Below are 22,489 nucleotides of genomic sequence, written 5' to 3'. Positions count from 1 at the left end.
ATATATTTATTTGTATAATACATATATAAAAAAAACACTTGAAATTCGCAATTAATGCGAAAGGTTAAATTCGCAACTTTAAATGAAAACAATTGTTCTGCTTAATATTGAACCATTTTAACCATGATATATGATTTAATTAGTATTCTTTGATGAATAGAAAGATTAAAAGAACAGTGTTTATTAAAACGAACATCTTTTGTAACATTACAAATGTCTTGTTTTGTGTCTTGTGTCACTTTTGTCACTGAATTTGGTTCAAATAGTTCATATTTGAGGTCATATAAGGCCAACAGTGTCTCTGGTCCACTGCTTTTTTGCTCATTCAAATACTAATAGTTTTTAATTAGAAAAAAAGTTGTCTGCATGTCGTCATATTTCTTATACATAGCTTTAAAATGTGTTTGTCAGGTTTTGTGTGTACTGCATTTCACTACATTTATTCTTGCCTCCAGCAACACAGATATCATTATTACCCATACAGTTAAAATGTACCTTAAGTGTGCAGTTATTGCACAGTGAATTGTTCAGCTGTACATTATGCTGTGTAAAATGAGCTAATATTTTCTAATAAAGGCAAATGAATGGGTTACACTTCACAACACTCGATGAAATTACAGAGAAGGTACAGAACAGACGCCCACCCACCGTGATTTCTGGCCTCGCTGCTGTGTGGGTGAAATGAATTGACTTTGTGTTGTTATCAGAAACTATCTAAATGGCACCAGAGAGAAACAGGGAGAGACAGAAAGAATTTCAACATTCATGTCATACAAACTTCTAAATTTTGTCATGTTTTTGCATCATTCATCAAATCAATCTGTGTGTGTGTGTGTGTGTGTGTGTGTGTGTGTGTGTGTGTGTGTGTGTGTGTGTGTGTGTGTGTGTGTGTGTGTGTGTGTGTGTGTGTGTGTGTGTGTGTGTGTGTGATTGTTTGTAAGTGTACTGTAAATAAATTGTGTTCCATTGCAGTGGGTGTTTCTGTCGAATGTCGTTTTGAAGTTGTGTTCTTCATCATGGCATCTGTGAGCTCAGCGGTGCCCATCATGCTCTGCTGTATCCCTTAATAAATCTAGGCCAGTTCACGCATCTCCAATCCACTCTGATCTTTATCTCTTTCTCTTTCTGTTTTCCTCTCCGTCCATCCTCTCTCATCCTCCCTTTCTCTCTTTTCACAGGCAAGTCCTGCCCCAATTATTGTCAACACGGACACTTTGGAATCTGTACCATACGTGAGTTTGGATTTTTAATTTATTTATTGCATGTTCATGACATTATGCACAGCCGTGACATTGCAGATCACCCGCTTGATCAGATCAATGCCCACGCAGAGTGAGTGGCGAATGAGTTTGACATTCTTTTTTTCGCTCTTCATAAATTTAGTGTCATTTATCACTCTCCATGCTGTGCAAATACGATCAAAGTATTCAATGATTGATGGCTTTTCATAAATTACCCAGATAAAGAGGCCAGTGATTATCGGCGGGTTTAGATTAGCACAGGCTTTTCTTTAATGGGTTTGAAATATTAATGTGTGGAGTCAACTGTTTTTTGGTGGGGTGTATGAGAGGTTTGATGAATGGTTTAAACGGGTCTTGGATCAAATAAACCAACCAGTTAAAGTGATAGATCTCCCAAAAATGAAAATTTTGTCATTAATTACTGACCCTTATGTCGTTCCAAATCCGTAAGACCTTTGTTCGTCGTCCGTCTTCTAATGGATTTTGGGAATTGTGTTGCTGTCTATGCAGGGTCAGAAAGCTCTCGTATTTTCATCAAAAATGTCTTCAATTGTGTTCTGAAGATGAAGTTCTTATGGGTTTGAAATGACATGGTGAGTAATTAATGACAGAACTTTTATTTTTGGGTGAACTATCCCTTTAATCCCTTTAATTATGAGATTCCATTTCAGTTAGAATGCTGCCTTAGAAAGCTGCTGCCTGTTCGCTAGGTTTTAGATTAGATTAATAATAAATGTAGAAGAAACATCATGAATTGGGTATATGACAGAACAGGAGACTGAACTGAATGAAAGAACACAGAGGGGGAGAGCAGTGTTGAATCAGACACCAACACAAAGCGATAAGCACTCTGCACAAAGTGTATAGAGTTCACAGACGCAGACACACTAACAACACAGCTTGACCTTCAATCAGCTGAAACGGGTTTTGTCTGTCTCCTGCAAAGTTCAAAATAATCGTCTGCGTGATTTCCTGTTTTTGCAGTGATGTCATTTGACCATGTACAGAAATGACCAGCCATGAACAAAATATTTATGAACTACTCAGAACATTCTTTTTTTATTCTGCTTCAGCTTGTTTGTTCAACCTATAAGAAAGATAAATCACAGATATTATTTATATCATTTTAACAACTCAGTTGTTTTTCCTAAATGGCAGTGAGATTAATTGAAGATTAAAAAGAGCTCTGTTTTTTTATATCAGTTTTATATCACGCAATTCTGAGAAATAAAGTCAGAATTGCGAGTTTATATCTCACAATTCTGACTTTATAACACAATTGCGATTTATTAACAGCACAATATTTAAGTTTTCGCCGCTAGAGGGCGCATATTTAAAACAAACAGAGAAACAAAGGTGTAGATTGATAACACCGTGATTGAGTGTGGAATCATGGGAGTTGTTGTCTTCATCCCTACAGTGGATGCAATCCGTCGAGACTCCGTCGGGAGAAATCATGTTCATGGATGAGCTAATGTATTAAATATTTATTAAGGTCACTGTAGAGTATGAAGCAGGGTGGGGCTGAAAGTCATGGAAGCAAAACGAGGACTCTGGAGCGATTCCTAATGAAGGACAAGCGCGATACACACCTTAAAAGTTGAATGCTTCTGCTTCTTCCGCTCATCAAAGTGTATTTAGGGTTTCCATGTTTTCTACAAAATAAAAACAGCAAAATTGAGGATGTATGACGTCAGTGGCAGGCGACGCAATGACACAGTCCGTTACACTAGTTAAAATAGCTTATTTCTGTGAATTTAAACATTCTTCGAAACATTTGGGATAATGTACAGTAAGTACACAAGTCAGCAAAATATATAACACTGTTCAATTGTTTTTGGATATTGTAATAAAAAAATCGTACATATTGTGCCTTTAAGTCAGAATTGTGAGATATAAACTCCCTTCAAAATTAGGCATTATAATTCGCAATTGTGAGTTTATATGTCACAATTCTAAGAAAAAATCAAAATTGCAAGAAATAATGTCAGAATTGTAAGATATAAACTCCTTTCAAAATTAGGCATTATAATTCGCAATTGCGAATTTATGTCACAATTCTAAGAAAAAATCTAAATTGCAAGAAGAAAAGTCAGAACTGTGAGATATAAACTCAGAGTTTTCTCAGATATTCTTACTTTATTTCTCACAATTGTGAGTTTATATCACAGAATTCTGAGAAAAAAGTCAGAATTGTGACTATATCTCGCAATTATGACTTTATAACTCGCGATTACAAGTTTAAATCATGCAATTCTGCAGAAAAAGTTGCAAATCTGAGAAATAAAGTCAGAAGTGCGAGATATAAACTGACTTTTTCTCAGAATTGCAAGTTTATATATCGCAATTTTGACTTTTCTTCAATTGCGAGTTAAGTCAGAACTGTATGATATAAACTCCCTTCAAAATCGTACATTATAACGTGCAATTGCGAGTTTATATCTCACAATTCTGAGAAAAAAAGTCAGAATTGCAAGATGTAAACTCTCAATTGTGAGTAATAAAGTCAGAATTGCCAGATACAAACTTGCATTTGTAAGGAAAAAAGTTTAGAATAGTGAGTTTTTATCTTGCAATTCTTACATTATTTCTCACAATTGTAAGTTTATATCACAGAATTCTGAGAAAAAAGTCTGAATTGCAAGTTTATATCTCACACTTCTCACTTTTTTATCTTGCATTTCTGACTTTATAACACGCAATTACAAGTTTAAATCATGCAGATCTGAGAAAAAAGTTGCAATTCTGAGAAATAAAGACAGAAGTGCGAGATATAAACTCACAATTCTGACTTTTTTCTCAGAATTGCGAGTTTATATATCGCAATTATGACTTTTCTTCTATTACAAGTTATTAAGCCAGAATTGTGAGATATAAACTCCCTTCAAACTTGCAATTGTGAGTTTATATTTCACAATTCTGAGAAAAAAAATCTGTATTGCGATTTATGAACTCAATTGCGAGTAATAAAATCAGAATTGCGAGATACAAACTCGCATTTGCAGGTAAAAAAAAAAAAATCAGAATTACGAGTTTTTTTATTACAAATAAGATCATTTTAATAACTCAATTGTTTCTCCTAAATGGCAGTGACACTAAATGAAGATTAAAAAGATCTCTTCCTTTGTTGCACCCAGGAGAAATATCATTCTTTTGCTCTGTTTCATTAGAAGAATATTCTCCGTTTTATTTTCCATCTTACGCACACCCTTCACGTTCACTAAGGATTGTTTCTCTGCCTGCGTCTCAGTAATGAAATATTAACGTCAGGTTCATCCAGATGACTGTGGATGTGCCGTGTTTTAGTCAAAGCGTTGCACTTCCATCAACAACGCGAGATCGACCATGACATCCAGAATCCAGCAGCACGCCTAATGCTGTTAAGACGGTTTAATTGCTTTTTCCCCTGCTTTTCCTGCTGTTCTCAGTTTAAAACCCACTGTGGACATGTGTTAGAGTATGTGTGAGATTACAATGATTATGAGCTGCTTTAAGCAGCAATCTGTCTCTGATAGAACTTCTCATAATAACCCTAATACAAGGGAATAAGCAAGAGAAGATTGAGTTCTGGGAAAAGAAAACACTGATGGATTGATCCAGTAAAGCAGGTGTTCACTTTAAGTTTGCCTATAAACACACTTGTGTCTAAAGTAGGATACATTCACTTGTTCTTTTTTTGCTGAGAACTTGAGAAAAGTCATTAGTACAATATTAATGTTTGATATGGTGTCATTGGGATTTACCATATGCTGTTTTATTTTATTTTAACCATCATACAATTCACATAATACACACTCATACAAATCATCACCTTGTAAAACAGTTATCAAGTCATCTTTGTGGAGACTCGACCCCTGAGACAAAAGAGAAAGGTGCTGTAGTAAAGCCAGTGGGAAAGGACCAAATCAAGCTCATTATGCATGTATTGATGCAGTACAGTTACACACACACACACACACACACACACACACACACACACACACACATTCACTCACCCAGTATTATCTGTTCACTTTATTAAAAAGGAACCTTGGTTGCTTTAGTGCAGATTTGCCTCAGGTTAAATGCTACGTGGGCTTTGTGCTGTTTATCAAGGAATTGTCAAGGCTAGTTGAAAATTGAGCTTAAAATACAGATTTTTCTTTGGAGTCATGGAAAAAATCGAGAAATGTCTCCATCTGTTGATGTTTCTGAAAGATGTGGACGAAATGCAAGAGTTTGTAAAGCTGTCAGACATTATAAGGTACATAAAGGAGTGCAGCAGACCTTAGTCAGAGGAAATGTCGTGTTTAATTTGATGGAAAAGAAACATTCAGTAGACTAGGTTGCAAAGCTATTGAAATAAATAGTCTTTCCAAAATACTCGGGTTGTGAAAATATAACGTAGGATATTGGTACAAAGATGCATAGTTATATGTAAGATACAGTTTGTAAGATAACTTGTTTTGAATAAAATCTAAGGCAGCATTTATATTAGACATAATACACTACCATAATACACAAATTTATAAGTTTTTTTTTTTTTAAGAAATTATTGTTATTTTCTATGGAAACCCGTTTTCACCACTGAATAAAAAATGGTAATTGCGATTTTTTTTTTTTTTTATCTCACACTTTTTTCTCACAATTGGTGAGTTTTCATCTCGAAATTGTGAGGTAAGTCAGAATTGAAAGATATAAACTCGCTTCAAAATTGGACATTATAACTCACAATTGCAAGTTTATATATCACAATTCTAAGCAAAAGGTCAGAATTGCAAGATATAAACTTGCAATTGCGAGTAGTAAAGTGAAATTACGAGTTTATATCTTGCAATTCTGACTTTATAACTCGCAATGCGAGTTTATATTTTATGTTTAAATTTATATTAACGTTTTTTAATTCAGTGGCAGAAATGGGCTTTAATGTTTTTAGCAAGAATACATTGCATAGATCAAAAGTGACAATGAAGACATGTATAATGTTATAAAAGAATGATTTGTCAAATAAATGCTTATCTGTTGAACTTTGTATTCATCAAAGAATCCTATTTCCACAAAAATATTAAGCAGCACAACTGTTTTGATAATGAACATTGACAATATTAAGAAATGTTTGAGTAATGGCTGTTAAAAATTCAATTTTGACATGACAGGAATAAATTACATTAAATTATGTGACCCTAGGCTACAAAACCAGTCTTAATTAGCACGGATATATTTGTAGCAATAGCCAAAAATACACTGTATGGGTCAAAATCATCGATTTTTCTTTGATGCCAAAAATCATTAAGATGTTAAGTAAAGATCATGTTCCATGAAAACATATTTTGTACATTTCCTATGGTGAATATAACGAAACTTAATTTTTGATTACTAATATGCATTGCTAAGAACTTCATTTGGACAACTTTAAAGGCGATTTTCTCAATATTTTGATAGGTTTTTTTTTTGCACCCTCATACGAAAATACAGCTCACTAATTATGGAACCGAGTTAATATATTGCGATTTAAATATGCACAAACAATGAATATTCAATAGGCACTACACTTTAAATCTCAACCCACTGTTGCCTAATTTTAGACCTGGTGAGAATTCTGGTTAAGTACTGTTAATTATGAAGCCTCCACTGTGCACACTTTGTAACAGAGCTCATCTAAAACTAACGCTAAAGATAATCAAGGGGGCGACAGGATTAATAAAGCATTACTGAGTCAGTGTAGCTGTTAAATAACATCCGCCTAGCTTATGCAAAATGACTCTTTCTGCCTACTTTTAACAGCGCCTTTGTTTCCATTAGCTGTCAGGAATAACTGTGGTTAGTTCGTAGTGCTAATTAGTCCACGTGGGTGTGTTTTGAGGAAACCGAGTCTTATTATGTCGCGGCCCGAGGGATATTTCGTGTTTAATCACTGCGATGGGCATGAAAATATGCCATCCCATCAGTCAGAACTCTAAAGGGAAAGCTGCTGCTTGAAAGTGCCCAGTTCCTGCATTGTAGTCAAACAGTCGTCATGGAAACATGACCCGCTCTGCGCCGTTTGCACAAGCTGTGTGGATGAACGCGCTCGGGCACATCGTACATTCGAGTTTGTTTGGTGCCACATTTGTGGTGACTCACCAGTTTAATGTGAGCTTTTACAGCCCGGATGCTGCATGGTGAACTCCCCTCCCACCGTCCCCTCTGCAGCTGCACTCTCCCCCGGTCCCCAGCGTCTCACATTTGCAACACCATGCGGCTCAGAATGCTAATGCCACTCAAAGCCCAGTAATTGGGTCATTTCTTCAGGGGAAAGATGGAAAGGCCATGTTTTTCTTGACCTAAAGAAAAGTTCTACAAACATAATAACCAAATGAAGTGCGTATGATTATCAGTGTCTTAAGTCGGTTGATAAGGGGTACTGTTCTGTTCTGATGAGCGCTGCTGTTGTTAATGATCTCATTTACTCTGTCTTATTGGTTTCTTATGCTCATCCATCAATTATCACATCCATCAGTTAGGGAGATTGTGTTTCTAGCCATATTCAGGGTGTTCTGAAGAGCTCTCACTCACATACGTGTGCTGATGAAACTGCGGAGAAGCAGCTTGGCTTTTGCCGTTCTGATTAGTTGTGTGCACAGGGAATAAATAACATTTTGGCTCAGACAATAAATAAAATGGCCACATCAGATATTGTATTTGACCAAACTGTTTCATTATATTAGTTGTGAAAATATTCAGATAGTTGCAGAGCATGATATAGGTGTTCGTCTTGGCTGGTAGCGCTCTCTGGGGTTTCCTGTGCTAATATAGTCAGCATCTAGTTTCTATATGTGACCCTGGACCACAAAACCAGTCATAAGTAGCACGGTATATTTGTAGCAATAGCCTGAGGAAAAAAGTCAATTGCGAGTATATATCCCACTATTCTGACTTTATAACTCGCAACTGCGAGTTTATATCTCAGAATTCTGAGGAAAAAAGTCAGAATTGTGAGAATAAAGTCAAAATTATGATGAAAAAGTCAGAATTCTGTGATACAAACTCGCATTTGAATTTGTGAGTTTATATCCTGCTGTTCTGACTTTATAACTTGCAATTGCAAATTTGTATCAAAATTTTGAAAGAAAAAAAGCCAGAATTGTGAGAAAAAGGTGAGAATTGTGACATACAAACTTGCATTTGTGAGAAAAGTCAGAATTGCGAGTTTATATCTCACAGTTCTGACTTTTTCTCGCAATTCTGACATTTTTCGCAAGTCGGACTCTCTTACTCAGAATTGTAAGTTTATATCTCACAATTCTGAGAAAAAAGTCAGAATTGTGAGAATAAAGTCAAAATTGTGATGGAAAAAGTCAGAATTGTGTGATACAAACTCACATTTGAATTTGTGAGTTTATAACCCGCTGTTCTGACTTGATAACTCGAAATTGCAAATTTATATCAAAATTTTGTGAGAAAAAAAAGTCAGAATTGCGAGTTTATATCCCGCTGTTCTGACTTTTTCTTCGCGATTCTAACTTTTTTTTTCACAATACTGACAATTCTGAGGAACTCTCTTACTCAGAATTGTGAGATAAAACTCACATTTGAGAGAAAAAAGTCAGAATTACGAGTTTATATCTTACAATTCTGAGTAGAAGAGACAGAATTGCAAGGAAAAAAGTCAAAATTGTGAGGAAAAAGTCAGAATTGTGAGATATAAACTCGCAATTCTGATTTTTTTTTTTCTCACAAATGCAAGTTTGTATCTCACAATTCTGACCTTTTCTTTTAAGAATGGTTTAAGATGGTTTCTTTTAAAGGTTCTTCAGATGTTAAAGTTTCTTTATGGAACCATTTAGACAAAAAAGGGTTCTTCAATGGTATCGTGAAGCACCTTTATTTTTAAGAGTATATGAAAAAAAAAAAAGAATTGCGTCTTCATATCTTACAATTCTGACTTTTTTTTACAATTTAGACTTTTTTCTTGCAATTCTGACTCTCTTACTCAAGAGTTGTTATATACAAACTCGCATTTGCGAGAGAAAAAAAGTCAGAATTGCGAGTTTATATCTCACAATTTTGAGTAAAAGGTCAGAATTGTTAGTTTATATCCTGCTATTCTGGCTTTATAACTCACAATTACGAGTTTATGTCTCACAATTCTGAGGAAAAAAGTCAGACTTGCAAGATGTAAACCTGCAATTGTGAGAAAAAAAATCAGGCTTCCATAGTTTAGTGTTATACATATGCTTTTGATGCTAGAAGAGAGACACAATAATTTTAGCGTTTAGTTACAGTTATGTGTCCACTTTGTACCCGATCCAAGATCCCAAATGTCCCCTTAAGTAATTCATCCTGGTGTTGACTCTGGACCAACTGCCTAAATATGTTACAGAATCTTCCTGCATGACTGAAGAACGTCAGCTAGAATTCAACAAATTAATTCATCTGAGAAATGTTGCGGAGTGAGATTTAGCTCTGCGCTCTTGACATCTGTTTCGTCCTCATGTTTAAGAGCAGGTGGAGTCTAGAGGCTTCCAACTGATGCTGTAAATGAAAGGTCATGTCACTCTGAGGAGAGCAGTGAGACAGTATTCAGCAATGTCTGTCTCTCTTTCTTTCTCCCTGTTGAACAGCTGAGGTGGCTGAGGCATAAATTAGCTTGTTCACTGGGTTTCAATTAGCCATGAATGACTGTTTCTCTTTCTCCAGCTGTCTGAAATACTCCCCTCAGTATAAAAAAAAAGAAAAAGTCAAAATGTGAAACATGCACTCTCACTGTAAATGCCAAAGCTGCCTCATTATCGAGGCACTTCAATATAAAATGTCCTTGTTCACAACACTCTATGGACAGCACCTGTGAAATGATGCTGGTTATCACAGAAAATGAATAGTTGTAAAACATCATAAACATGCACATAATAAATAAAAGCTATGCATTTCTTCCATAGTTATTTTAGTAATATATTATAATTAATCTAAAGCAGTCAAAGGTAGAGCATGTTTATATGCTTAAATTATAAACGTGAGAGCAGCCATGCTGCTTGAAAAGCTCCTTAGCATGTATTAGAGCGCCTTACAGCCATTACATTTGCTTCACTTATTAAAGAATAATTAAGATGAATGTCTCCAATCAAGCACGAAGATGACCCTCATTTGAAATTGAACTTGAAATTGGATTAGTTGTCTTTCAGTGCCATTTCTAGCAGTGTGTTCAGTATGAATTCACCTCCAAATGGCTGCTTGAGCCAGAGGCCTGGTCCCATTGTAGAAGCAGGTAAATGATTATGGATTTTAGTGTCCGGACTCAGATTTAGACAATTACAGCTAATGCAGTGAGTTGAATAGATATGAGGCTCAATGTCTGCTGAAGATATATGAAAACCACACTTCTGTTTCATTCAAGGAGAATGAGTTGAATGCTTATTTGACTTATCCTTTATCACATCTGTTTCAATTTAGTCCTTAAGCTCCCGCAAAATGTTTTGAACTGTTATAAACCTCTTTCCACATCATTTGGCTGCTTCCGGTTTAGGGTGCCATTGTGGCATCGCAGTTAGATATTTAATGTGACGGTTAAAAGATTAATGCCCTCTTTGAATTGCATCTGCAAACACATCTAATAGGATTTTGTTTTTTCTCTCTCCAATAGGTAAATGGGACAGAAATTGAATATGAATTCGAAGAGATTACATTAGAGCGGGTAAGTGTCTGTTTCTTTCTCTCTCACAGTACACAGCCGTAGATACGTAGAGTTGAGCACATGTCATGTTTTATGCCTGTGTGGATTCTTCCACCTGATAATGTAATCATTCACAGCTTGGATTGTGAATATGATATTGAAACATAACCAGAAAACACGACCAGTCACAGAACGAGCTTAGCCTGTGATTAGTAATGTGAGATCATTTGATTTAATGATGTTTGCTTTTTATATTTGTCTAGTCATTGTGTGGAAAGGCACCTGATTACATTACTGTATATGGGCCATTCGGAATAGGTGCATACTGCTGTTCCACAACCAGAAAACACATTTAAAAGCATTTAACTATTCAAATCTTAGATGTTTACTAAGATCCTTCTATTACCTATTGAAACCCATAATATTTTAAATATCAGTAAGCTTAATACATATATATATATAAATATATATATATACATACACACACAGTCAAGCCCGAAATTTTTCATACCCCTGGCAAATTCTGAGTTAAAGTTACTTTTATTCAACCAGCAAGTTTTTTTTAAATACAAATGACATCTCCCAGAAGATAGAATAACAATGTACAAGAGGCATCATTGTGGAAAAAAATATTACTAATCTTTTATTTACATTTGAACAAAAAATGGCATGTCCAAAATTATTCATACCCTTCTCAATAATCAATAGAAAAGCCTTTATGGGCTATTACAGTAATCAAACGCAAAACAGTATTTTTGCCCATTCATCTTTAGCGATGAGCTCCAACTGTTTCAGGTTGGAGGGTCTCATTGCCATCACCCTGATCTTTAGCTCCCTTCACAGATTCTCAATTGGATTTAAGTCAGGACTGGCTGGGCCACTGCAAAACGTTAATGTTTTTGTCTGCTAACCATTTCTTCAGAACTTTTGCTGTGTGTTTTGGGTTGTTATCATGCTGTCCACTGGCGCCCAAGGCCAAGTTTCACTGGAGACTGCCTGATGTTGTTGTTGAGAATTTTGATGTATTGCTCCTTTTTCGTGGTGCCATTTACTGTAATTAGGTTCCCTGGTCCACCGGCTAAAAAAAAAAAACCCAAAACATTAGGTTTCCACCACCAATTTGACAGTGGGGATGGTGTTCTTAGGGTGTCCTTTTTTTTTACGCCAAATGAAGGCTACATCATTGTGGCCAAACAATTAAATTTTTGTTTCATCTGACCATAAAACAGAAGACCAGAAATCTTCTTCTTTGCCAAGATGAGCATTTGCAAAGGCCAAGCGGGCTTTTGTGTGCCTTATCTGGAGAAGTGGTATCCTCCTTGGTCTGCGTCCGTGGAACCCGGCGTGTGCAGTTTCCATTGGACTGTCTGCCTTGAGATGTTGCCACCAGCAGAGCCCAGATTCATCAGGATGGCCTTGGTGGTGATCATTGGATTCTTTTTTTACTTCTCTCACTATCCTCCTGGCCAGCACAGGTGTCACTTTTGGCTTCCGACCACGTCCTCTGAGATTTTTCACAGTGCGGAATGTCTTCTATTTTTTAATAATACTTTGCACTGTAGCCACTGCAACTTCAAAACATTTAGATATGGTCTTATAGCCCTTTCCTGACTTGTGAGCAGCCACAATGCGCAGCCGCAGGTCCTCAGTGAGCTCCTTTGCCTCAGCCATGACTGTCCACAAACCAACAGCAGAGAACTTCTGTTTTTCACCTGTTGAGTTGATTAATACAGCTGTTCCCAATGAATCAGGGTAATTAGGATGCTTTAGAACAGCTTGGACTATTTGGAATGGTATAGAACTTTGGATTTTCCCATAGACTGTGACAGTTTGCAAAGGGTATGACATGCCACTTTTTGTTCAAATGTAAATAAAAGCTGAGAAATATTTTTTTCCACAATGATGCCTCTTGTACATCGTATTATTATCTTTTGGGAGAAGCCTGTGTCATTTCCGGTCAAAAAAACCTTGCTGGTTGAATAAAAGTATCTTTAAGTCAGAATTTCGGGCTTGACGGTATATATAAAATCATTATTTATTTGGTACTTTAATTTGGGAGGTGGCTGTCCCGAACCCTAACCCCTACATTTCAACTTATGAAAATGGTATTGAAATATTTTTTGCATTTTTTTTTCCATTGTTGTTTTTTAAAATATCTTTTTGATTTTGTAAAAATATTTTAGATTTCTTTGTAAATTTTGAAACTTTATGTAAAAAAGTTTTCCCGCATTTTCATGTCACTACCGAAACAGTGTATGTTTTAGTCAATTGGCTGAGACTGATTTTAACTACACCCCTACGTTTATGATCAGGAAATATTCATATCTCTCTCTCATAGCTACATGCTGAGTAGATAGGTCCCATTTTGAGGTAAATGTGTTCAAACGTCTGAAAATCTGTTTGTAACTTTAAGGAACGTCACTACCAAACACCTTTACTTTTAAGCAGACTTTTTTGGGTGTTATTCTATAAAATTCAGTTTGTATGTGTGTACAACTGTTTAGAATTGTGCTAGCTAACCATGTGCTGATTAGCATGTTTGAGCTGGGCTCAAAAGTATCCAAAATTGTCACTACCGTAACAGTCACATCAAAAGGGAACACATAGTCCTTTGTTTAAGGGAAATAAACAAAAATTTAGTACGGGTATGCAAATTTTTTGTACTTATAGTGTGTTTTATTAGTGTTTTAGTATGCAAAAAAAATATATCTGAAAAAATATATTTACAAGGTAGATATAAGCAAAATCTTAATAGGTCAATGGAACCCTTCTTATTAAATTATATATTACTGTGTTTTGGTAGTGACAAATTTGGGGAGAGGACAAATATTCCAAAACTTTCTGAAAATTCAATATGAGATTTAACTGCGCAATTGCTAGAAATGTGTACCTTGAATATCATACAGTTTGCATACATATGGCCCATACATATTTATGAATGCATTGTTATAAAAGTAAGAACACCTTTTATAATGCATTATATATCCAAATTATTTAGAAAGCATTACTGAAGCTGAATTTAGACACATATCACAGAACCCTCTTAAGTGGCCCACTGTATGTGCTTTATTTGCAAGTGAAAGCCTGGGGTGCACAGTAGAGGCAGTGTGAGAGAGAGAAAGCGAGAGAGAGAATTAGACGGCTGCAGATGACGTTCTGGCAGCTGCAATCGGATCCACATGACTAGACACAGAGCACGGACAATAGCAAAGGTCAACTAGACCAGAGGGAGCGCAGATTTGTCCGACCCTGGAGCCAGGAGGCTGAGAGTGTATATTCAGGGGTTTCTGCAGACTCAACTGAGATTACAAGCTAGAAAATTGGATACAAGCCAAGGCGATAACTCTGCTGCTAGGGGCCTGATCTGTTATTGTCACCCATTTCTCTCTCTTTCTTTCACTTTAAAACCATCTCTCCACCTTGATGCTAAAGTTTGGGTTTTGCCCCTTCGTGCCTTTGCTGTTGCTGATACAGCCTCTCAACATAGCCAGGGAACATCTCTGATCAGCAAAGATTAATTCTCCTCACGATCCACTTTGTTTAAAGCTTAAAAGCCTGTGTATTATACCAAGGCAGCACCCCATCATAAACACGTCACTTCAAAATATTAGCCTGTTAGTCTATTTATGTCTCCGAGATGTTAAATGTGGCTCTGGCCCACGGTTGTGACAGGTTTTGATTTGTGAGTTTGTGCTGCTCAGAGGCGCATGCCGTGCCAAACTGTAAACACTGATGAGTCATGGTTAGCAAAGTGCACCTTCTACAAAAATAATGTTACGCTTCTCTCTTTTTGTTCATTCTGTTGTGGTTCTTTTATTCAGGCTCTTTTTACTGAGGGAAAGGTCTAATAAACGGCCAATCCATCTTTCATATATTCCTCTGTTTGTGTTTCCTTAGGGTAACTCAGGGTTGGGGTTTAGTATAGCAGGTGGTACAGATAACCCTCACATCGGCGATGATCCTGGGATCTTCATCACAAAGATCATCCCTGGAGGAGCGGCAGCTGAAGATGGCAGACTCAGGTGGGTCGGTGTTTCGTATCACACTTGTGTGCATGCATTAGTTGCATTACATACAAGTTTTAATGCTTCTATATATATACGTGTGTGTGTGTGTGTGTGTGTGTGTGTGTGTGTGTGTGTGTGTGTGTGTGTGACCCTGGACCAATTCTTTGGGTCAATTTTTTGAAATTGAGATTTATACATCATCTGATGTATTTATTTATCATCAGCTGAATAAATAAGCTTTCCATTGATGTATGGTTTGTTAGGATAGGACACTATTTGGTCAAGATACAGCTATTTGAAAAATCTGGAATCTAAGGGTGCACAAAAATTATTATATTGAAAAAATCACCTGTAAAGTTGTCCAAATTAAGTTCTTAGCAATGCATATTACTAATCAAAAATTAAGTTTTGATATATTTACAGTAGGAAATGTACAAAATATCTTCATGGAACATGATCTTTACTTAATATCTTAATGATTTTGACCCATACAATGTATTTTTGGCTATTGCTACAAATATACCTGTGCTGCTTAAGACTGGTTTTGTGGTCCAGGGTTTTTCTATTTTACTATACTGTATTTTAAAATATAATATATACAAAGCTGAGTTTTCATCAGCCATTACTCCACCTTTCAGTGTCACATGATCCTTCAAAAATCATTCTAATAGAAGAATAAAACGTTAAAAATAACAGCATTTATTCCAAATACTGTAGAAGTCTTTGCTATCACTTTTTATCAATTTAACACATCCTTAGTGAATAAAAGTATTAATTTCTTTAAAAAAAGAAAGAATAAAACTTTACTGACAACCAACTTTTTTTAAATGGTAGTTTATTTTGTTATAAAAGAAAACTATTTTAAACAATTTATTTCTTTTTAACTTTATATATTTATTTATTTAATAAAGAATTCTGATAGAAGTATCACAGGTTCCAACAAAATATTAAGCAGCTCAGCTGTTTTCAACATTGATAATAAATCGTTATATTAGAATGATTTCTGAAGGATTATGTGACACTGAAGACTGGAGTAATGATGCTGAAAATTCAGATTTTCATCACAGAAATAAACACACATTTTAAAATATATTCACATGGAAAACAGTTATTTTACATTAAAATATTTTTTCACAATATTACATTAAAACATTAAAATACATTTAAAATAATTTTTCACAATATTACAGTTTTTTCTTGATGAGCATAAGAAACAAAAAAAAAGAACAAAACATTAAAAATCTTACTGGTCCCAAACCTTTGAACGACAGTGTATATAAATTTATATTTTAAAAAAATTGACTTTCCTCTTCTAAGAAACCATCTATGGTTCCATAAAAAACTTTAACATTCATTAAACCTTTCCATTGTACAAAAAACTTCTTAGTGAAAAAAGGTTCTTCTTTCGACTATTAAAATGTCCTTCACGCTAAGAAAAAAGTGTTTCTTTTAAGAACCCAAAAAGGTTCTACTATGGCATTTCTGCAGAAAAAACCCTTTTGGAGTGTATGCCATGCAAATACTGATCTTAGACTTTTTTCAGCCTATATTTTATGTCCATTATGAAAGTGATGAGTTGATTTTAAAGGGATAGTTTACCCAAAAATGAAAATTCTGACATTAATTACTCACCATCATGTCGTTCCAAACCTGAAAGACTTCTGTTCCACTTCAGAACACAAATTAGGATATTTTTAATGAAATCCGAGAGCTTGCAAAATCTCATCATCTCGAACAACAACTCTATCTTAATTGGTGTTCCAAAGATGAACAAAGGTCTTACGGGTTTGGAACGGTATGAAGGTGAGTAATTAATGACAGAATTTTCATTTTTGGGTGAACTATCCCTTTAAATATTATGATGAATTGATGGATTGTCAGAGGAAATAATACTGTCTTTCTTACTAAGATGGAGATAAATTCAGTAGATCACTAGGTAATTTTCTTTTTCAAAACATAATGATCTCACTTATTACTCTGCCTTCGCAGAGGCAATCTCTTTCTCTCTTCCTCCCTCGCTCTTTTCCTTCCCCCCGTTTGCCTCTCGCTGCTGTAAATGATTGAAACTGGGCTGTTTATCACAGTCCTAATGTCTCTCTGGAGAGCTGAAGTACCTGAAGTTTTCTGCTGACTGCCACACACTCTGACCGCGAGGTACTTTAAAAAATTTACCATCTGCGAGGTCTGAGGTGACGTGTGTGGGTATAACGAATAGACCTGACCAAATCACTTTCAGAGCGTGTCAATCTTCCACAGGGTAAAAACAAACAAGTATGCATTATACATTTTATGTAAATATTTGAGATTTAAAAAAAACTGTTCTTGATTTTGTGAGAATTTAGTTTTAAAGAAACTTAGAAGAAGATATGTTTATGTTTCGACAATTGGCTACGTTTGCAATCAAAAGTTTTGATGATTATAATTATTTTTCACTCCACAAATACCAAATTATCTGTACTATACACTCTTGCTGTATGCAAACAATTATCTCATTTATTTCTATTTTTATGTCTCCCAAGGAATTTAGTAGAAAGTTGATTATTCAATAATACAGCAGAACTCAATTCAAGTCTCCTGATCTATGAAAGAGCATTCTTTGAGCAGAGGAAGATGTTCCTCTAGCTATTTGTGAAGAGGTTGAAGGTTTAATTGATATTGGTGAGCCTTAGAGTTTCTATTCCTGGCTGGATGTGTTTGAAATTCATGTCAGGGCCGATCAGGAGTTGATTGAGAGGGTTGTTTTATTAGAGGGAAGCGTAATTAGATTGTGCTGGAGAGATAGCAGACCTTCCTGTGTTTTGTATGCATGCGTGTGCGGCGCTCCGAACAGCAGCTGCATGTGGCAGCACCGTCTGAGCCTTTCACCCTGCTCTGCTCCATGACTTGGCTGTTTTCTTTTATCCTCTCATTCTCAATCAGGTCTGTCAGGGCTTGGAGCATCACCAATCCTCCTCTTGCTTGTTCTCTCTGGGCAAGTTGCTCCACTTTTAACGTTCAGTAATCTGTCTTATAGCAGCAAGAGTCTTTCTCTCTCTTTCTCTTTCTCTTTCCATTCCCCTTCCCGTTCAGCCCATATTCTGCATTCGCTCTTTTAAAAGAATACGACACTTTGAACGCTCGCCAAGAAGCCGTGATAGATTTATCGTGAGTTGGAGGTGAACAGCATTTAGAGAAGCAATTACATTGTGTATGGAGTTTTTTTTTCTGCTCTACCCTTGTTTGACTTTGGGAGTGTTGGAAGCGGAACAGTCTCTGGATAAATCATGAAGGCTTTAAAGATTGGAGGCGCAAAGGAACAGGAAGTTGAGATTCTGAGGTTATAATACTTGTATGATTAGACTTTATAGAGCTGGACATGGATCAGTGACAGGAATAAGACACTTCTAGGCATAGATACACACTACCAGTCAAAAGTTTTTGAACAGTAAGACTTTTATTGTTTTTTAAAGAAGTCTTTTCTGCTCACCAAGCCTGCATTTATTTGATCCAAATTACAGCAAAACAGGAAAATTTGAAATATTTTTACTATTCAAATAACTGTTTTCTATTTAAATATATATTTTTAATTGAATATAAAATGTATACTTTTTAGCATCATTACTCCAGTCACATGATCCTTCAGAAATCATTCTAATATCCTGATTTGATTATAATTATGTTGAAAACAGCTGAGTAGAATTTTTTTTCAGGTTTCTTTGATGAATAGAAAGTTCAGCAGACCAGCGTTTATCTGAAATAGAAACCTTTTGTAACATTTTACATGTCTGTAGCATCGCTTTTGATCAATTTAAAGCATCCTTGCTAAATAAAAGTATTAATTTCTATAATTTCGTTGCCATAAAAGATAAAAAAAACTGACTCCAAGCTTTTGAACGTTATAGTGTATATTGGTACAAAAGCTTTTTATTTCAGATAAATGCTTATCATTGCATCTTTCTATTTATCAAAGAACTTTGAAAAAAATTACTCAACTGTCTTAAATATTGATTTATAATAATAATGAAAATGTTTCTTGAACAGCAATTCAGCATACTAGAATGATTTCTTAAGGTTTGTGCGACACTGAAGACTGGAGTAATGATGCTGAAAAAATTTGCTTTGATCACAGAAATAAATTACATTTTAAAATATATTTAAATAGAAAGTAGTTATTTTAAATAGTAAAATATTTCACTATATTATTACTGCTTTTGCTGTATTTTGGATCAAATAAATGCAGGCTTGGTGAGCAGAAGAGAATTCTTAAAAACATTAAAAATCTTACTGTTCAAAAACTTTTGACTGGTAGTGTATGATTAAATGATTAAAACATATAAATGTGAAAAAGAAATCATAATAAAGTAAATATGGTTAATCTAAAAAATAAAGAAGTCATATTTGTTTGTGTGTTATTTTAGTTTTATTTTGAATGACCAATTATATATAAACTTTTATTTATAAAACATTTTAATTTGAGTTTTTTTGTATTTGTTATAAACTTGTGTCATTTTTATTAGTTTTTGCTGGTTTTTTTCTCTCCAATATTTCTGTGTGTCTTTGCAATTTTAATACTTCTACTAATGCTTGAAGGAAACATTTTTATTTCTTTATTTATTTACTTACTTACTTACTTACTTACTTACTTAGAATACACACATATACATTCTTATATATGTGACCCTGGACCACAAAACCAGTCTTAAGTAGCACAGGTATATTTGTAGCAATAGCCAAAAATGCATTGTAGGGGTCAAAATTATAGATTTAGAAAAAATCATTATCATAGACACCTCAGCTGTCAGATAATGTATACATTTCAATTTAAAAAGATGTACCCTTATGGTCACCGTATATGATTAAATGATTAAAACATATGTGTTGTACACAATAAAAATGCTAACATTAAATAATAAACATAATAAAGTAAATATATTTAATATTAAAAATTAATAAATCATATTAGATAATGTGTTTGTGTTTTGTTTTCATGTCATTTATATACTATAATAGTTCTTATTAATATATATACATATACATACACTGCTGTTCAGAAGTTTATTTTAAATTGCAATAATATTTTCAATATTACCATTTTTTCTGTAATTTTAATGATGAGTAGAAAAGACTTGTTTATATATAAAGACTCTCTCTCTCTCTCTCTCTCTCTCTAAATTTGTGATATCAGTTTTCTATTTATATTGCCACTATAGGTTGCCATAGGCATCATGTTAAACTGACTAAATTGAGTTGTAGAACAATTTTCAGCTATATATATATATATATATATTGAATCAATTGTGTATATATTGCATATACTGTGTGTGTGTGTGTGTGTGTGAGTGTGTTTGTTTGTTTGCTGGGTCTCAGCTGCTCTATGTGAGCATGCCCCAGGAGGCAGCTGTCCTTGGACCACAGGCTGCCGTGATCTGGAACTCTCTGCAGGAGGCTTACCACGCATTGAGGACTCCAGAAAACTCACTCCTCGCTCTTATTTCTCTCCACAGAGTAAATGACTGTATTTTGCGTGTGAACGACGCAGATGTCTCGGAGGTGTCTCACAGTAAGGCGGTGGAGGCTTTGAAAGCGGCCGGATCGATTGTGAGGCTCTATGTGCGCAGGAGGAGACCGATGCTGGAAACCGTCACCGAAATCAAACTCATAAAAGGACCAAAAGGTTTCAAATTTACAATTACCGTAAAACCCATCTGTTACCTGAGCTGCTTGTCACCGTTTCCATTAGGAAAGTGTCACGGTGGTTGGCTACTCTGCTAAAAGTCGTTTTTACTTGAGTTTTGTTTGTTCATAGTTTGGCACATTCCTAGTTTGCACCCAGTATTTCTGCTGTTATAAAAGAAAATAGGCTATTACTCATGTACACATTCATATCTAGGGTGCGAAGATAAATGGAAAACAAATCAAGATTTGAAACTCCACTGAGCCCCAGCGTTATCACGTCCTTTTTTGCTGGTTGTTGTCTGGGCGGCGCAATAAACAGAACTATATCCTGAGAAAGACACAGCTTTGATGCATTATTCAGAGCACATAGAGGAAGATGCATCACACATATATACACACACACAGCACATAGCACTTGCACAAATCTGGAGGAAGAGCTTCGGGCACCGTAGACTACTCAAATCCAAAACACCATTGACACACTCAGTACGACACTTGTTTTCTCCTCTAGGAAACTAAAGGGAGTAGTTTATGCTTGAGGAAAGTGTACACTTTCTGCTCTGAGAGACTTTTGAGTACTGTTTATTACTAGAAGTCAGGTCTGTGTGAGGGAATGACATAGGTATGATAAATTAGCTGTAGTTTGTTGTCACTGCATCTCTGGGGAAGCAGCTAACACTTTTGATTTGTCCTTTCTTAAAATCCCATAGGGCTCGGCTTCAGTATTGCAGGTGGTGTGGGAAACCAGCACATCCCGGGTGATAACAGCATTTATGTCACTAAAATCATTGATGGAGGAGCTGCACAGAAGGACGGACGGTTACAAGTTGGAGACAGACTGCTTATGGTATGGCTCATTGACCTCTTTTATTTTGTTTCACTTTAGTTTAGTTTTGTCTTTTTAATTTAATTTAGTTTTTGTATTTTTCGTTTCATTTTAAAGCTGCCAGAGTTAATTAGAGATGTTCCAATACCCTTTTTTCCTTTCTAATAACCATTCCGATACCTGGGTTCAGGGTATTGTCCGATTTATGGTGTGCTTCAGACTTATCTCTTAATAAAACATGAACAAATATATACAGTGAACTAGAATATTTTTATTATCTGACATACATTTGACAGTATTTTTATAGTTAGCATTACTACTTCTGGTTTTCTGACATACATCAGCGCTGTTTATAACAGAGAATTCTGGGCAAAATTTAAAAGATTCTCACTCGATCTCGCAGCAACCGTATTCATTGTGCAGCAAATTTGAACGCTTCCCACTGGATCTCGCAGCAGTAACAGTGTCGCAAAATCAGTTAAACTGTAAATTCTGTTTTTATGACTGGATTTCCGTGATTCCGTCCGCGTTTTCCACAATGCGGAAATCATAGGGCCCTGCATATGTAACATGTCGCAGTTTTACTGGCTGGTTTGCTTGTGGCAACACCGTTTTTATTATTTATGAGTTCATTTAAGTTAATTAGAATCTAATTATACTAAACTTCTCATCTAAAATACCATGCATCAGAACTAAAATTATATATGTTTTGAATTATTTTGTTTTATTTCGTCTTTTCAGTTTTTTTTTTATTATTATTTCATTTAGTTCAGTTTTTTGTATTTTCGTTTCATTTTTAGGCTGCAAGAGTTAATGCACTCATTTAAGTTAATTAGAATCTAATCATATTAAATTTATCATCTAAAATACCATGTTTCAGAACTAAAAATTAATTTGTGGCTATTTTAAATTATTTTATTTTATTATTTTAATGTAATTTCAGTTTGGTTTAATTTTGTCTTTTTAATTTAATCTAGTTTTTTTAGTTTTTGTATTTTTAGTTTCATAAATTTCTCAGCTAAAATACCATGTATCTTAACTAAAATGATTCTTTTTATTTTATTTCAGAACTAAAATTAATTTGTGGCTTTTTAAATTTATTTATTTTTTATTTGAATTTAGTCTCAGGTTT

The 22,489-nt window shown here is 35.0% G+C and overlaps 1 protein-coding gene across 5 annotated transcripts in view; it reads left to right on the top strand.

Annotated features, from left to right (window-relative positions):
- Positions 1–22,489, top strand: part of dlg2 (discs, large homolog 2 (Drosophila)) — a 259,268-nt gene that overhangs the window by 153,948 nt on the left and 82,831 nt on the right. For all 5 annotated transcript variants that reach the window (XM_073829906.1, XM_073829904.1, XM_073829905.1 and 2 more), the window contains exons 4-8: positions 1,179–1,232; positions 10,840–10,890; positions 14,767–14,891; positions 20,360–20,529; positions 21,242–21,378. In XM_073829906.1, coding sequence (XP_073686007.1) covers positions 1,179–1,232; positions 10,840–10,890; positions 14,767–14,891; positions 20,360–20,529; positions 21,242–21,378 — 537 coding nt within the window. The remainder of the gene's footprint in view (positions 1–1,178; positions 1,233–10,839; positions 10,891–14,766; positions 14,892–20,359; positions 20,530–21,241; positions 21,379–22,489) is intronic.

Source organism: Garra rufa, chromosome 23 (genome assembly GCF_049309525.1).
Source record: "Garra rufa chromosome 23, GarRuf1.0, whole genome shotgun sequence".
Lineage (NCBI taxonomy): Eukaryota > Metazoa > Chordata > Actinopteri > Cypriniformes > Cyprinidae > Garra > Garra rufa.
Note: the sequence above shows the minus strand (reverse complement) of the source record. Positions and strands in the feature narration are given on the sequence as shown.